Source organism: Eptesicus fuscus, chromosome 24 (assembly GCF_027574615.1).
Source record: "Eptesicus fuscus isolate TK198812 chromosome 24, DD_ASM_mEF_20220401, whole genome shotgun sequence".
Lineage (NCBI taxonomy): Eukaryota > Metazoa > Chordata > Mammalia > Chiroptera > Vespertilionidae > Eptesicus > Eptesicus fuscus.
The window spans coordinates 403,800-420,959 of NC_072496.1; the positions used below are offsets into that span (position 1 = coordinate 403,800).

Below are 17,160 nucleotides of genomic sequence, written 5' to 3' on the forward strand. Positions count from 1 at the left end.
TGTGTGAACTGAGAAGCCATATAGGGGCCCCCCCAGGAGCCTGGCCTCGCTCCCCCGGAGCCCCGCCCCGTGGCTCCCGACCACCCACCAAGGGCTCCCCGCGGCTTCCTCCCGCTCAGCCCGTGTGGTGAGGACGAAGGTGTCCAGGGCCTGGTGGGTCCTGCGAGCCGCCCCCGTTCTGTGCCCGTGGCGGACGGGCCACGCTGGGCACCCCACAGGGGCCTGTCCAGGCGCCCGGCCGGTCACGTGCAGCCGGGCGGGGGCTCAGCCGGCGGTCAGGTTCCCGTCACCGCTGGGGTGGACGGTGCTCCCTCCCCACTTGGGGTCAGGTCTGGATGACCCATGAGGGGACCCGCTGTTCCTATCGCCCCTCCTCTGCAGGGCCCTCGGAGCGTGGAGGGCAGGTCTAGATGGGGGATCCCTCAGGGGAGCACGGAGCTGCTGGAGGTCTGGGCTGAGGCACACGTGGACGGCAGGTGGGGCCTGAGCATCAGGCAGGTGTCAGGCCACAGGAGCCAGGTGGGCTCTGCCCTTCGTGACGTGAGCACACGGGGCCCCGGCCCCACCAGGACCACCTTCATTTTCACAGAACATGCGTGCAGCCTGTCCCCGCTCCCTCCACCTGCCTGGCGATGCTCTCACCCCTCGTGTGGCCCCTTGTTCTCGTCCGACCTCGTCAAATCGTTATTTTGTAACGAGCTGTGTCTCCTTATTAAAGAAACTAGAGGCCCGGTGCACAAAATTCGTGCACAGGGGAAGGGGTGTCTCTCAGCCCAACCTGCACCCTCTCCAACCTGGGACCCCTTGGGGGATGTCTGACTGCCTGTTTAGGCCCCTGATCGGGCCTAAACAGGTAGTCAGACATCCCTTTCACAATCTAGGACTGCTGGTTCCCAACTACTCACCTGCCTGCTTTCCTGATTGCCCCTAACCGCTCTGCCTGCCAGCCTGATCACCCCCTAACCACTCCCCTGCCAGCCCAATCGACACCTAACTACCCTCCCCTGACACCCCGGTCACCCCCAAATGCCCTCCCTTGCATATTCCCTCTTTATTAGATAGGGTTTTTTCTTTAGCATATTGGACAGTCCTAACTGGTTTGGCTCAGTGGATGGAGCATCGGCCTGCAGAACCAAGGGTCCCAGGTCCGATTCTGGTCAAGGGCATGTACCTTGGTTGGGGGCAAATACCCAGTGGGGAGTGTGCAGGAGGCAGCTGATGGATGTTTCTCTCTCATCGATGTTTCTAGCTCTCTATCCCTTTCCCTTCCTCTCTGTAAAAAATCAAAATATATATTTAAAAAAAAAGAAACATTTAAGATTCCTCCATATCTGCCTGGCTGGTGTGACTCAATGGTTGAGACCCCAGGCTGCCACCACTGGAAGGGGTTCGGGCCCTGGCCAGGCTGAGACCCCAGCCCAGGCTGCCTTCGCTGGCCTGAAGATCGCGCATTGGGGGTGCACTGGCCTGCTGGCCTGAGGCCCCCGGCCCCCGAGCTCGCGGCCGCTTTGCCCCGGATCGCGCCGGGGCTCAGGGGCGGGCCTCTTCCGGTCTGCCTGAGACCCCCGGCCCCCAAGCCCGAGGCCACTTTGCCCCGGATCACGTGCCGAGGTTCGGAGCTAAGAGGACTGGGCGCTGCCATTTTTGTTGTGGAGTGATGGTTAATTTGCATATTACTCTTTTATTAGATAGGATGAGCTGAGAGAACCCTGGGGGTGGGACGTCTCTGGTTGTGTTTGCTGGGCCTGGGCCCAGGCAGGGGTGGGGGTCTGGGGCTCAGAGGGGAGCAGCCTGCATGGCTGAGGCCCCTCTCTCCCTGGGGTGGGGATGGGGTCCTAAGCTGGGCTTGGGGGAGGCTGGCCCTGGGCTTGGGAGAGAGAATTTCTACAAGGTCCTCCCTCAACTGCCTCAAAGACGTCAAATGTCTGACTTTGGAGGCAAAGTTTTTGGGGACAAAGACAGGGCTACCTCTCAGCTGCCCCGGGTCCTGCCGGCCTGAACGTGAGCCCTGACCTGCTGTTTGGACCACAAGCCGCTGGGTGGCAGCTGGGCCCTGTCCTGTGGAACGGGCCCTCAAGCGGGAGGCAGGGCTGGGGCACAGTGAGCAGCTGGACGGTGCTGGGCAGGGTCCCACCGGCACCCCGGGCCTGGGCCGCCCCGGCATTAGCCAGTCACAGCCAGAGGTTTTGTCTCCAGCGACGGCCACGTGTCCCAGGCAAAGGCAGTGACATGAAGAGGGGGGGCCGGACGAGAGGCCCACAGACCCGTCTCCCAGGCGCAGAGCCAGTCAAGTCGAAACACGTTTATTTGCTGCTTATAAATACTGCTGTGCGCAGGCGTCATACAGAGTGAACGTTACTCCAACGGCCACACGGGACACGCAGTGACATTATGTAACCACCACCAGCAAACAGCTCGCTCACTCGGGTCGGAAGGCCACGCGAAGTTGCATAAAAATACATTCAGCTCAGAGTGGCCTGCTGCCCGCTCGGCCCCCTCCCCCGGTATTTACAGCGCCCGCCGACCCAGGGGAGCGGGAGGAGTCTGGCGGGAGGGGCATGGGGACCAGGCAGAGACCAGAGAGCGACCTGCGGGTGAGTCCCTCCTCGGGGACAGGCCCTCCCAGAGCCCCTCCGGCCCCCCCAGTTCTGGGGTGGGGGTCGACGGGGGCCCTGCAGTGGTTTGGGGAAGTGTGAGCCCCCAGGGCTGACTCTGTCCCAGTGGGAAGTGGCCACGCTGCCCACGCTCCCACCTCCGGTGAGGCTGGCGGCCCTGCCAGGAGTCTGGGATGGGACGGGACGGGGCCACGTGGCGGCTGGTCCCGGGAGGCCTCCCTACACCTCGGCGCAGAGGAAGGACAGCAGGTCGGAGGGTGGGAGGGAGGTGCGGGGAGGACCCGGGGCTGCCCCAACAGCTCCCAGAAGCCCTGGAGGGTGCAGTCAGACGGGAACGAGAGCTCACACTCAGGGGGACTCTGGTTAAGGACGGACCCAGACGCGAGAAGGCTCCAAGGGCCCACATGCCACGTGCGCACCTGCAGCCGCTCCTCAGACCTCACGGCTGCCTCTGACCAGGACTCTTCCCCACACCCCAGCCCTCTCCCTGGGACGGAGCCTCTGCTCTCCATGTGCTTGCTGGTCAGGGTTCCGGCTGCTTCTCTGCCCCAGACCCCGTTCCCTGGTGGCCGAGGCCGATCTGGGCGGCCACCAAGTCCCTCCTGTGCCATCTCACCAGGAGCCGACAGGCAACCAGGAGGCGTCCTGGAGGGCAATGCCATCAGGAGGCGACCGAGGTCTCCGCTTGGCTGGAGGCCGAGGTCTGAGCCACCAGGGACACCCCCACCCCCACCCCTCAATGGGCCGACAGCCTGCCTCCTTGAGCTTTGGGGTCTTGACCCTCCACTCCCCCGCACCCGCCTTTCGACGCCGAGGGGCAGAACTGGCTGCGAAGTATGCAGTGTCGGTGTCTCCCTGCAGACCCAGGGAGGCCTGAGCCACTGGCCCGACCCCTCCTTCCCTCGCCTGCTCTGTCCTCCGCTCAGGTCGCAAACGCGCCCTTCCAAGGGCCCCAACCCCCTTAGCCACCCGCGTGGGGCCTGGTCTGGGCAGGGGGCCCCGATGGAGGACCCCGGAGGGTGCAGCAGGAGCCCCTCCTCCTGCCTGGCGTTCGGTCCCCACGTCCGCACGGGCCGGGCAGCCTAGTGAGGACGTGGAACCACCAGGACGCGTCTGCCTGTCTGAGGGAGGCGATGGCACGAGACAGTCCCTGGATCCCCGGCGTTTCCTAAGGCTGGGAAGCTGGCACTTCAGCACGAGAACTTTCTGGCAAGAAGAGGCGTCGTGAGCGCGGAGGGCACGCCGCGGGGAAGGCACACGGGTCTGACGGAGCGGGAGGGCCAGGACTCCTCCTGACAATCCCCTTTTCTTTTCCTGAGAAGAGGCAGCCCCCCGCCCCCCATGTCTGCAGAGTGGGGAGCGGGCAGGCGCCTGTGGGCTCCCAGGCCAGAGGCCGTGGGGGGGCAGCCGCTGTCCTTCCCTGAGACCCGGGCTGACACTGCTTACCCTGAGCGGCCCTGGGGGAGGCTGAGCCACAGCTGCGGCCGTGGCGAGTGCGGGAGGCAGTGGGCCGTGCTGAGCCCTCACCGCAGCCCCAGGACCAGGAGCCTGACTGCCCTGCACACAGAACAAACCACTGAGTGAAGGGTGAACCCCAGACAACCGCACTGCCCGCAGCACCGCTCCGCACGCCACCCCACCACCTCCGCCCAGGGACACGCCATTCCTCTGGGGCCGGGGCCTGTGGACAAAGTCCTTAGGTGCAGGGGCCCTGGGAGGTGTCGTGGGAGGTGTCGGGGAGCCGGCCCTGCCTCCGGGGAGGGGGGAGGGGCCGGGTGCTGCCTCGCGTTTCGAGTGCAGGAGGCCGTGGAGCAGAAAGGGGGCGCGAGGACATCAGGGGTGTGAAGGCTGAGGAAACCCCCAGGGCATTGGAGAGCCGGCACCCCGCCATCCTGCCCCCACGGGGTCCTGCAGGGGCCACCGCGGAGTCGAGGGCCAGTGGGGACAGCGGTGAGCAGCGCGGCCCATGGCCGAGCAGGCGGCCGGGCAGAGGCGGTCGGGTGTGGAGGGTGCAGAGGCGCAGAGCAGGTGATGGGACGGGCAGGTGGCCTTCCCCGCCCTCCGTGGGAAGGGGAGTCGGGCAGCACCGGCCTCCATCGGGCCGCGGCTACTTGGACAGTTTGCTGATGACCCGGATGAGGGCGCCATTCTCATCTTTTAGCCTCTGGTTGTCGGACTTCAGCTCTGTTAACACCTGCGGGGGAGAGGGAGGTGTCACAGCCGCCTGGGCAGGGGGCAACCAGGGCCCGGCCCTGAGCACCATCTGCTCCCAGGGCCGGTCATGTGACCATGTAGGGAGGCCACCAGAGCCCTGGTGTCGGCGCAGGTTCAGGGGCGGCTGCCCGTCCAGGGAACAGTGCCGCGGGCAGGAGGGCCGCCCTCCCACGGGCTCTGCCACTGCCGCGGGCATCCGCGTCGCCCACCAGGAACCAGATGGGTGCACAGCCATGGGCGCACGTGCAAACCCTGTGGGTTGGGGTGCAGTGCCTGCGTGGACGCTGCTGGAGCGGGAGGGGGTCAGAGGCCCCCAAACGACGCCCGCGCGGCCAGGGCAGGTGTCTCAGGATTGACCGCTGAACACACAGGCGAGCCATCCGCCTGCTGGGTTCCTGAGACAGAACCGCCGTGCCCTCGTCCCTGCCCGAGAGGGGCCCGTGGGGCCCACGGGCAGTCAGGCGGCCGTGGGTCTGACCTGCAGGCTGAGCGGCACTCCCAGAACCTCATCCAGACCCTGCCTCCTGCCCGCCCCGCAGCCGGATCCCAGGGCCGAGGACCGCCCACGGCCCCGGCCACCCAGTGCACCTGCCGTAGCTGCGTTCGTCTGAGGGTGAGCCGAGGTGCCCCCCTTTCGAATCCTCACCCAGGGGCACCTTTCCCACCAATTCTAGAGACGGGGAAGGAGGAGAGAAACATTCGTCGGTTGCCCCGCTACGCGCCCCGACCGGAGATGTGACCTGAAACCTGGGCAGATGCCTGACCGGGAGCAGAGCCCACGGCCCTTCGGTGCACAGCCGACGCGCCAACCCACTGAGCCACACCGGCCGGGCTCCACCCCTTTTTTAAATGTACAAATTCCTCTCAAGCCCGGGTGACCTCAGACTCAATTCTTTGGGGGGAAAAAAGACACTGGACAGCAGTGTCCCAGCTACATGGACCCAGGAGGGTGTCCCGACCTCACCGGGTGGGCGCTGGGTAGGAACATCTGAAAGCAGACGCTGTGCTGGGGGAGCGACTGCCATGTCAGCTCCCTGGACGTCGGCTCCCCAATTCTCAAGTCCCAGTTCACTACGACCGATGTGGCTCTTGGACAAATAAACTGAGTCCGTGGTCTCAGGTATTACTGCCCCCGCCTCTGACGAGCACTGTCAGCGAGGAACATGGCCCGATGCGGCAGGGACGGCGCGGCGCTGCCTGGCAGCCGGGGTGGGGGGTGGGGGGTGTCAGCGCGGGGGACAGTGGGGGGCGTGGCCCCGGGCCTGCTGCCTGGTGTGGAGCTGGATCCCACCACGTGCCGAGTGATGGAATCTGGAACGCGGGCCTTTCCGTTTGTGAAACGACTGTTCTGGGCAACAAGGAAGGAAAAGCTGTGAAGCACCGTCCAGGCTTTAACCCGACCTTCACCTTGGTTACCATCACCATGGTTACCAGCCGCATGCTATGCTGCCTCCCTGAAAGAGGGACACTGAGAATAACTGGGGCGCCTGTGGGCCCCCATCTCCAGCTTTCAGGAGCCTCGGGGTGACTTTAAGTGGGGAGCCGTCTCTCTGTGCCGGGGGCACCCCCTCGTGGGTGTGAGCTGCCCGCTGCCACCGGAGGCTCCGTGAACAGGCAGAGGACGCACAGGCCCCGCAAGGCCTCCCGAGGCGCTAAGCTCCTCCACCCCTCGGACGGAGGACCCGGCCTGTGAGCTCGCCTTTCCGACCACGTGCAGGGAGGGGCTGGGACCAAACCCGCGGTTCTGGGAGACTCCCTGCAAGGCCAGCCCACGGCTCTGCCTGCAGCCACACGTGGGCCGGACACGCCAGGCCCACGATCTGTGAGGGGGAGCGAGGCCCCGAGGGAGGAGGATCACGCGGGAGGGAGGCCCGCGCACGCACCTCCACCGGCCTGGCCCCCAGCCGGCACGTGGTTAGACGGGGAGCTGGCTCTGTATGCTCCCCAGAAGGCCATGGTCTCAGCCCCGGTTTCACAGACCCCTTGGGGATGGGCCCGGACACACACATGCCGTAGCCCACGCCCACCGTGAGCCCCAGGCCCAACCCCCAACTGCTCTGGGGACCAGGCTGCACCTGGTGGACGGAGACAGCGCGGCCTGCGTGGCGTGACGCGTGCACACCTGTGCGTGCCCACGGCGTGTCCTCAGTCTCTGGGCAACCTTCCTGACAGACCTCAGCCAGCAGGCCCCTCCCTGACCTGGCTGTCCCACAGGCCTCATCCTGGCTCCTTTGTCGGCACGACCAGCCTTGAGGGCGCCCGACGGGCGCGGTGGATGAGCCCGAGCGGCAGCAAGGGGAGCGACCTGCCTGCGGAGGAGGGCGAGGCGGCTAGAGCTCCTGGGACTGCGCGGACTCCATGGACGCCGAGAGCCGGGCCACCACGCGGGCCAGCGCCCTGTTCTCAGCCTGCAGCTGCGCGTTCATCTGCTTCAGGGTTTGGATCTGTTTGAGCTGGTGGAGGTTCTGCAGGGACACGAGGCAGGACAGAGAGACAGACAGACAGACAGACAGACAGACCAGGAGGTGAGAGCAGGCAGAGACCACACGACTCGGTTAGTCTTAGTTTGCATGCGAGAAGGAGAGAGAAGCAGGGATGGAGGAGAGCGGGCCCGCCCTCCCGCGAAGGCAGCCATGCGCACGCACGGCTCTGGCTCCAAAGCCCCTGCTGGCACTCGGGGCGACACCCTGTGTGGCTGGGCCTGCGGGCGTGGTCGAGCCACAGCCTGGGACCCTCCATGGTCACGGCCCCGGCTGAGCCAAGGCCTGTGCGGCCCCGTTGTCCCCCCACGGGGCCCTGTTCCGGCTTCTCCGTCTGGGCGCTGCTCCACCTCATGAACCCTTTCTTTACAGTAAAGAGCCGCCTGAGTGTGGGTGTTTTCGGGTGAAGCGCGGCTGCTGGGCCTTGGAGGGACACGTCATGGACGGTCCTGACCTGCTCCAGGCCGGGCTGTGCCCGACCCGCACGCGGCCGTTGGCATTGTGGAGGGCAGGCGCCCCGGCTCCATCAGCTCACGCCGGGCTGACGCCCACGCTGGGGGTGCAAATGCACGAGGAGTCAGCCCCATGTCCTGGCCTCGCGCTGCGGGACCCACTGGGACACATAAGCGGCCTGCTTGCTGCCTGACCCCATGGCCCCACTGCTGGGCGCAGAGGGACTGGCCTGTGAAGGGGCTTCGTGGGGGCAGAGCCTGTGGGCCGTAGTGGCCACAGGAGGGTTGCCAGGACCACAGAAGCGCCTGCCACCCCAGAGAGGACAGAGAGGGAGGGTGAGGGTGAAGAACAAGAAAGTGAAGGAGGCACGCGGGGGACAGAGAAAAGGAAACAGCACAGACAACACACGGACTCTGTCCCCACGAGGGGACGGCCAGCTCGGGAAACGGTCGGGCACCGAGCAGCCCCAAGTCGCCGCCGAAGGGCCAGGACCAGCAGCCGCCCCCCGGCCGCGGGGAGGACAGAGCAGGCCCGGATGCACACGGACACGCCCAGTGGACGGAGGGACCTCGTCAGAACCCACAGAAGTCCTGCCTCGCCCTCCTGAGGCTGGCGTGGGCCCACGGCCTCCCTCCCTGAGCGCAGCCGGCCTCGCCTGCACGCAGGTCGGGTGGGTCTGGAGGGCTCAGCAGGGAGGCGCCTGTGGAACATTCCAGAGGGAATGCACTGGACAGGCTGGAAACGGGGTGTTTCCAGAGGAAACAGTAAATCCAGGAGCGGACGCTGCGGGCCTTTGTGCAGAGGCCTGGGAAGGGCTGGTGCTTCTCGGAGGCCGTCGCCGAGGTGACCGGCCAGAGGCGGGCGCAGCCCAGACCAGAGCGGCCGTGCAGCTCCCCCTGCACCTTCCAGGACCGGGGAGTCAGGGCCACGGGGTGACCAGAGCCCGCTCGCACCTCCCGGCTCCCGGCCACTCGGCTTCTACACGATTCACCAGAGTCAGAACAACAGGCGCCACCGAGGGTCCCTGGAAGCTGCCCTGCACCTGCTCCGGGCGACGCCCGGGGCCCCAGCGCCTGCGTGGCCGCGTGTGGCAGGCACAGCCCCTGGCCCTCAGCTGGCCGGGACGGATGCTGGCCACAGCTCACGACTGGCTGCGTCCACAAGAAGCGCCTTCGCAGACCCCTCGGACCCCTCACCCAACCGCCCGCGGCGGAAGTCTCTGCCTCCCAAGGCACAGACCCTGTCAGGTCCCGACAGGCCTTTTCGGTCGATTCAACGTGCGCCAGCCGACAGCAGGCACCGCTCCACACGCCAGCGGACAGCAGGCACCGCTCCACACGCCAGGGCACCAGGCGAACTCTCACCCGAGTGAGGACCCGCGGCGGGAAGCTGAGCCGTGCTAAGCGGCTGCGGGCGCTGACGTCATGCACGCAGGGCGGCGCTCCCAGCCTCCCGGAGGCCCAGCAGCCCGGCCCCAGCGGCTGAGGGTGGGGCAGTGAGCGGTGTGGCTGTGGCCTCAGCTGCTGCCTGAGGCAGCACCGACATCGTGGAGTGCCTCGGGAACCACCAGCAGGAAGCCCGTGTGGACAGGCCCCGACTCGGTGCAGCGCGGGCTGTGGCGGGAGGGCGGCGGCACCTACCTGAGGCCCGGGCAGCTGCCGCCTGTCCACCCAGCCCCTGAGGAAACCACAGGTCAGCCCACGCCTGCCCCAGCGTCCCCACAGCCGAGGCAGCGCTGTCCCCCGAGGGGTTGGGTCAGGCTCAGCCTGGGGGACCCACGGAGGACCCTCCCATACCTTCATCTCCTCCTCCATCTCGGACATCTTCCGCTCCAGGGCCCGCCGCTCCTGTTAACAGACAACGCACATGTGGACTCAGCAGGGGTCCGTGCTGCCTCCGGCCGCCAAGTGACCAACAGGGTCAAGGCTCAGGCAAACTGCCCAGGAGGCTGCCTGCCCTGCTGCCCCAGCCCAGTCTCTGCACCTCCCGCCCCTCAGCTCCCGCAACAGCTAGGAGCACAGGGACACCAGGGCCCGCTGAGCCGCCTGGGGGCTCACACGACACCAGGCGACCAGAACCTCTCAAATAGGCCTGACTCCCTGCAGCGCCCCCCCCCACCCCATTCCTCAGGACCTGGTCACCAGGGGTCAGAGGCTGAGCTGACCCCCCCCCCCCAGGATTCCAGGACAATGGGGCCTCGTGATTAGATGAGACACCAGCCAAGGGAATAAATGCGTCACAAAAGCCAGCTGCTTTCCAACGGAAGAGGGGATGGAGCATGAGCCCCAGGGTCAGAGCTGGGGTCACCAATGCACCAGAGTCTTCCCGATCCAAGAATGGCCAATTCCAGAAAAACACTCTGAATGCGGCCAGGAGGCCAGCAACTGAACCAGAAACTCCCCCAGAGTGAGGCTCTGCTGGGCTCCCTTCTGCCCCAAGGGTTGGGAGGGCTGAGCCTGGGCCCAGTGTGTGTGGTGCAGTGTGCACGTGTGTTGTACTGTGTGTGCATGCATGCATGTGTGTGCATGTGGTGTACTGTGTGTGCATGCATGCAGTATGCACCTGTGTGCAGGCAGTGTGTGTACGTGTGCGCACACATGTGGTGTGCTGTGTGTGCATGCATGCAGTGTACATGTGTGGTGTACTCTGTGTGTGTGTATGAGCAGGTCGGCCTATAAGGACACTGACCCTCCCAGGACCTGCCCCCACACAGGACGTGTGGAAAGGACTGACCGTCTGATGAAGCCCAAGGACGAGCAATGAGCTGCTGCGTCCACGTCAGACAGAAAGAATTTATGACCGAGCTGGGAGTGGAATGCGCCCCCCGCCCCCCCGCCTGAGACGCGCTTTTTCCATTGGCACACACAGCAGGAGAGGCTCGGGAAGAGGACAGAGGCAGCTGCCTACCCGCTTCTCCACCTCCAGCAGCGAGGACCTGTCGGGCGTCTTCTCCTGTTTCTGCTGAAGAAGGGGAGGGAGCGCGTCACGGAGCCGTCCCAGGCGGGCCGTCGGGGCAGCTCCACCGTGGACGTGGAGGCGACAGCCGGCTCCAGCGCCCGGCATGCCCTGTGGGGTCGTGGCTGCCCACGGAGGGGGCTGGGGGTGTGGAGAGCGGCCTGGCACCAGGAGCTGCCCAGAGCTCCTCACTCAGCAGGCACGTGACCCAGACACCCCGTGGCTCTGCCGGCAGAGGTTCCTTTTTCAAAAAACTAAGGAACAGCCAGAAATAACAGCACAGCTGAGAACGTGCTCCTGTCCTGGGCTCTCCCCTGTTCCTTCTTCTTTAAAAAACATTTTTTTTATTGACTTCAGAGAGGAAGGGAGAGGGAGATAAAGATAGAAACATCAGTGATGAGAGAGAACCATGGATCGGCTGCCTCCTGCACACCCCAACACTGAAATCGAGCCCACAACCCGGGCATGTGCCCTGATTGGGAATCAAACCATGACCTCTGGTTCATCGGTCAATGCTCAACCCAAGCCACGCCGGCTGGGCATGTCCCCTGTCCTGAAGGTCACGCCCCGTCCTGAAGGTCATGCCGTCCTCTCCCGAAGCCGTCCCGTCCCGTCAGTCTGCATCCCTGGCTGAGAAGCAAGGTCTGTGAGGACTGCACTCACTAGTTCACGTCCACAGAGAACTGGGTTTTGTCCTTTAGACCTTGGTGCCCTGAGAGCTCCGTGGGCCTTCTGTGCGCCGACTCCACGGATCCCTGAGGCACTGTCTCCATGAGGATGGGAGGCCCCGCCCCCCTGCCAAACACTCCACTTCTGGCCAATCAGCAGCGACGTGCTTTGCAGTACCACCATTTCTCCTGAATTGCAGTAACACATATTTGGCAAAACTACGGACGTTCCGACACACCCAGCACGCCGTGGCTGGAGAGGCAGGTTTTATCTCAGCGCCCGGCGCCCGTCTGGTCAGCAACGGCGGAGACTGCGGACCCTGAAGGTCGGCCTGGGCGGGGCGGGAGGGGAAGGCCATCCTCCTGCGAGGTGCTGGGTGAGGTGCAGGGTGAGCTCGTTGGCTGCTGAGATGCAAAGCAGCCTCGGACGCCCGCTCTGCTGGGTGTGTGGACTGGCAGGGACGGGGCTGCCGGCGTCTGTGGTCCGGGGCTCAGAGTCCATCCCTCGGCCTCCCTTTTTCCTTTAGGCCGAGACCCGCTTTTCTTGTCCCACTGAAGTCCCTTAACGCCCAGGAGCCCCAGTGGGGGAACCAGGCCACAGGACAAAAGCTCTGCAGGGGCTGGACCCTCCGTCCACCACCACCTCTGTCCTGAGCAGCTGGCCTCAGGCCTCTGTGCCCTGTGCTGGCGTGTGACAGGCTCCTTGTCCCTCTTGGGAGGACCTGGGGGACGAGGCAGAACAGGCTGGGACTGGCCTCCTCCCACGAGATCGACGATGCCCATTTGGTCACCAGGACTAGCGACCATCCCTCTTCAGCCAGATGCTGACTAACCGCAATCACTGAGTCTCGGAGCTGTGACCCCGCCCCTGAGGGCCCTCCCTTCCCACTGCAGCCCTGTCCCCTGCGCCTCGCTCAGCCTCCCCCGCCCCTCACCTGGGCCACCTTCTCCAGCCTGGACTTGACATCTGCCAACTCCAGCTGGGCCTCCTGCAGCTTGGTCTTCAGCTTCTGGTTTTCGGTCAGGGCGCCCTCGTAGAGCTGGGGAGGGAGCAGCCTCAGTCACCTTGTGTGTGGGGGGGTCACCCAGCAAGAACCACCACCCACCGGGGGTGTGTGTCTAGGGAACAACTTGTCCCGTTTACTGGTCTGCACCCTGCCCCCCACTGCCCGTCAGCAAAGCCCCTGGTGCTGAACATAGCAATGGGCTCGACCTCAACACAGTCCCCCCCCCGCCCCGGGGAAGCCACAGCTCACCCCGGAAATGGCCGCTCAGACCCTACAGGGCCCTTGAGTGGCTTAAAGGTGTGAACTGCATTCTCAGAGCCAGCCCTGTGCGCACTGATTTTGGTCAAGTTCTGCTCAACAAACAAACGTTTTCCCAAGAAAAACGTTCTTCTGTCACCTCCTCTGCGAGATGGAGGAAGAGGGATGTGGGTAAACCTGTGAACCCGCGGCCGGCTCTGGATAGGCCTGTGGGCAGGAGGCCCCCGGGGTGACCGAGCTGGGGGCCGCGCGAGGCCTGGGTGTGATGTCACTGCCTGCCCTCGGCTCCATCAGACGGGGTGCATTTCCCACCGGCGAAGGCCGCAACCCCTGAACCCCCAAACCGGACCCCGAGCAGGGCGCTACCTTCTTATAGTCCCTGCTGCTGTCCTCGTCCCCGCGGCTGGCCAGGCTGGCCAGGCGGGCCTCCCGCGCCTCCCTGCGTGCTCTCGCCGAGGTCCGGTCCCCATAGGAGTCGCTGGCCGTGGGGTTGCTGCCTCCAGACTCCAACCTGTGGGACACACGGGAGACGCGCTGACGTCAGGGGGGCTCTGAGGACAGGGAGGTGCCGAAGGGCTGCGAGCCTTTTCTGAGAAGCGCTTGGGCGCCAGCCGACACATGCAGACGCCCCTTCCCTGACCCCACCCCCAGCTGCTGGGACCTCAGGCAGAGCCAGCTCAGAGGAGGGGGAGCAGGGGGAGGAGGGGGAATGAAGGGAAGGAGGGGGAGGAGGGGGACGAGGGGGAGGAGGGGGACGAGGAGGAGGGGGCCGTCACTGGCCAAGAATGGAGCTTACTTAAAAATTGGTGGTTTAGACCCAAATGCTAACTTAAATCTTAGAGCTTTTCAAATTAACTTAGGGTTCTCTTAAGAGTGTGCTTTTAAAAGCAAAGTTTCTTGGATCTCAACAGCCCTGGGAAAATGATTCCAGCGACCTGCCAGGGAATCAGAAACACATGGACTTGGAGCTTGAGCTGCAGGCCTGGGAGGAGTGGTGATGGGGGCAGTGGGCTCAGGCCCTGCAGGCCTGGGGAGGAGGTGGTGGTGGTGATGGGGGCAGTGGGCTTGGGCCCTGCAGGCCTGGGAAGGAGGTGGTGGTGGTGGTGATGGGGGCAGTGGGCTCAGGCCCTGCAGGCCTGGGGAGGGGGTGGTGGTGGTGGTGATGGGGGCAGTGGGCTCAGGCCCTGCAGGCCTGGGGAGGGGGTGGTGGTGGTGGGGATGGGGGGGAGTGGGCTCAGGCCCTGCAGGTCTGGGGAGGGGGTGGTGGTGGTGGTGGGGTGGGGCAGTGGGCTCGGGCCCTGCAGGTCTGGGGGGGGAGGCGGTGGTGGTGGTGGGGATGGGGGGGGAGTGGGCTCAGGCCCTGCAGGTCTGGCGGGGGAGGCGGTGGTGGTGGTGGGGGTGGGGGGGGAGTGGGCTTGGGCCCTGCAGGCCTGGGGAGGGGGTGGTGGTGGTGGGGATGGGGGGGGGAGTGGGCTTGGGCCCTGCAGGCCTGGGGAGGAGGTGGTGGTGGTGGTGGGGTGGGGCAGTGGGCTCGGGCCCTGCAGGCCTGGTGGGGGAGGCGGTGGTGGGGATGGGCGGGGGGAGTGGGCTCGGGCCCTGCAGGCCTGGGGAGGGGAGGAGGAGTGGTCAGGTGCGCTGTAGGTCTGTGGGGTCCAGACAGCTCCCCACCGCGGCTCTATACTCCACACCAGACTGGGCTGCCTGCTCAGGGTGTGAGTGCTGTGGGCTGTGGAAAGGGAGGGATGTGAGGGACACGCTACACGAGGAAGCGGAGTGTCAGACATGCACTCACACACGGGAGCTAAGCATGCGGCAAGATGGTCCTTCTTACCTAGAAAGTCTCTCGTGCTGGAGAAAGGAAGAGACAAAAAACAAGAGAGAGATTAGAACTAGCAGCAGCAGGGGAGGACACATCTCCACCACACTCTCAGACCAGGCCTCCCGGAGGTCGCACTGCGCGGCGGCGGAGGGGTGCCCTCGGGAGCAGGGTCCCGGCAGCAGCCCCCCCTCTGTGCCAGGACTCTGCCCTGGAGACGGGGACGCACCTTCCAGAACGGGGAGCAGTCACTAGCTGCCCCTCTGCTCCGGGAGGCAGTCACTATCCACTGCCTGCAGGTCCCCGACCCTGCACACATCAGGCTCCGGAGGGCGCCTGCCCTGCCCCCCTGCCCCGTCTCCCGGCCTGCAGTGAGGGCCAGGAGGAACAGTCCCCGACCCGGGCTGACGGCAGACAACGCTCTGGGGCCTCAGAAGAAAGGACTCAGGTGCAAAGGAGGCGTGGATACGGGGTCAGGGCAGCCCAGACATGACAGTGTCTTCGCTTCACGTTTAATTTTAGTCATCGATGACCTTTACCCTCTTACCGCCACTTTTTTTTTTTAAGAACTCAGGAAAATAAAAACGCGCTGATTTGCATGCATCCACTCACTTCCTATTGAGGTGTTGACAACAAAATCCCCCGGACAGAGAGAGAAGGGAGAGGGACAAGGGCCAACAACCCACAGAGAGGAAGGACCCTGAACCGCCGGAGTCGCCAGAGTCCCTCGCTGTCCACTCGCCCCCCGGCTGTCCACTCGCCCTCCCGGCTGTCCACTCGCCCCCCTGGCTGTCCACTCGCCCCCCTGGCTGTCCACCCCCTGGCTGTCCACTCGCCCCCCGGCTGTCCACTCGCCCCCCTGGCTGTCCACTCGCCCCCCTGGCTGTCCACCCCCCGGCTGTCCACTCGCCCCCCCGGCTGTCCACTCACCTCCCTGGCTGTCCACTCACCTCCCTGGCTGTCCACTCGCCCCTCCGGCTGTCCACTCGCCCCCCTGGCTGTCCACCCCCCAGCTGTCCACTCGCCCCCCTGGCTGTCCACCCCCCGGCTGTCCACTCGCCCCCCCCGGCTGTCCACTCACCCCTTCAGCTGTCCACTCGCCCCCCCGGCTGTCCACTCGCCCCCCGGCTGTCCACTCGCCCCCCTGGCTGTCCACTCGCCCCCCTGGCTGTCCACCCCCTGGCTGTCCACTCGCCCCCCGGCTGTCCACTCGCCCCTCCGGCTGTCCACTCGCCCCTCCGGCTGTCCACTCACCTCCCTGGCTGTCCACTCGCCCCCCGGCTGTCCACTCGCCCCCCTGGCTGTCCACCCCCCGGCTGTCCACTCGCCCCCCTGGCTGTCCACCCCCCGGCTGTCCACTCGCCCCTCCGGCTGTCCACTCGCCCCCCTGGCTGTCCACTCGCCCCCCGGCTGTCCACTCGCCCCCCGTGGCTGTCCAGAGGAAGGATGGAGCGGGCAGCCATTCTCCATGGAAACCTCTCTAACTGCCATCAGAACTCTCAGGTGCTTCTGCAGATTGGACACAGGTTGCCCTCAATCCGGAGCGAGTCCTTTTACTTCCTAGACAATTTTTAAAAGGCCCACTCTGTTAGGCAGCCCTGTGAGGCAGCAGGGGACTGACCACGAGGAGGCGTCCGTGTGTGTGTGGGGGGGGGGGGGGGCCCGCGAGGGCTCAGCAGGGAAGCACCTGGTGCTAAGGAGCCTTGGCGCCTCACGCCTGGCGCCGAGCATCCTGGGACCTGCGGCTGGAGCCCAGGAACCTGCTGACTCACTGCCGGTCGGTGAGAGTCAGTTACTGCGTTACCAACACTAAGGAGGTGGGTTTTTCTCTGACTTGAAGCCTTTTGTAGAGCAATCCCCTCTGGAGAACCGCTTCATTTATAAAGTGCTGCCAGTCACCGCTCTGTGATGAGATCCTCCTTCACACGTTGGGGTGAATTAAAAGTCAGAACCAGGGAAAGTGTAAGCTGTGAAATGCCAGAGATTCACGAGCGGAGAAGGAAGCTCACACAGCAAGTGCCAAGGGCCTCCTGAGCCTAAGAACCACTGTGCAGAGCCCGCAGGGGGCACAGCTGAGTGGCAGCCAGGATTGGGGGGGGGGGGGGGGACGGGCAGTCACAGCCTGGTCTGAAGCCATGAAGGTGGCAACCTGGGCTCCAGTGGAGGCTTCCGGAAAGCGCCGCTTTAGAGAGAGACACTCACGCGTGTGTTCTAAAACCACGTCTCGGAGGTTTCCCTGGGACCCACCCCCGCGTCCGCAGGGCCCGGAATGGGGTGGGCAACCACGCGGCTGCCGCTTCTGGGGGGTGAGGTCTGCTCTGTGCAGGACCGGCTGGACTCGTAGGGACGGTCCAGACCCAGGCGCAGGCTCCTTCCTTCCTCTGGGAACTCCCGACCGCCTCCTGGCAGAGGTCGGCCTCCGTCAGCCCCAGGGCCGTCCTGGGAGGGACAGCGCCGGCTGGTTCCGATGGTGAAACGTGTACGATCATGAAGTGGCTCGGAAAACACCAGAGGCTGGCTTAGGAAACACCACCCAAGCTTCCAACGTGAACGTTACCAGGAGCTCAGGAAGGCCCAGGATTAAAAACACGCCCCGCCCCCCCCAAACATATAAAATGAAATTGTGGCTCTGGAGAGCTGGGCCCGAGGGACAGGAAGGAGGCCGGTCACGTGGCCACTGCCACGGCCCCTGGA

At 65.3% G+C, this 17,160-nt stretch overlaps 1 protein-coding gene across 3 annotated transcripts in view; it reads right to left on the reverse strand.

Annotated features, from left to right (window-relative positions):
* Positions 1 to 4,443: 4,443 nt before the first annotated feature.
* Positions 4,444 to 17,160, reverse strand: part of PPP1R12B (protein phosphatase 1 regulatory subunit 12B) — a 72,235-nt gene continuing 59,518 nt past the window's right edge. For 2 of the 3 annotated variants that reach the window (XM_028136971.2, XM_008159972.3), the window contains 6 exons: positions 14,482 to 14,498; positions 13,017 to 13,161; positions 12,321 to 12,425; positions 10,670 to 10,723; positions 9,559 to 9,609; positions 4,444 to 4,809 (listed from right to left, as the gene is read on the reverse strand). In XM_028136971.2, coding sequence (XP_027992772.2) covers positions 4,723 to 4,809; positions 9,559 to 9,609; positions 10,670 to 10,723; positions 12,321 to 12,425; positions 13,017 to 13,161; positions 14,482 to 14,498 — 459 coding nt within the window. In that variant the 3' untranslated portion in view covers positions 4,444 to 4,722. Of the gene's footprint in view, positions 4,810 to 7,159; positions 7,295 to 9,558; positions 9,610 to 10,669; positions 10,724 to 12,320; positions 12,426 to 13,016; positions 13,162 to 14,481; positions 14,499 to 17,160 lie in introns of those variants that run through there. The other variant, XM_054713000.1, reaches the window with a different exon arrangement.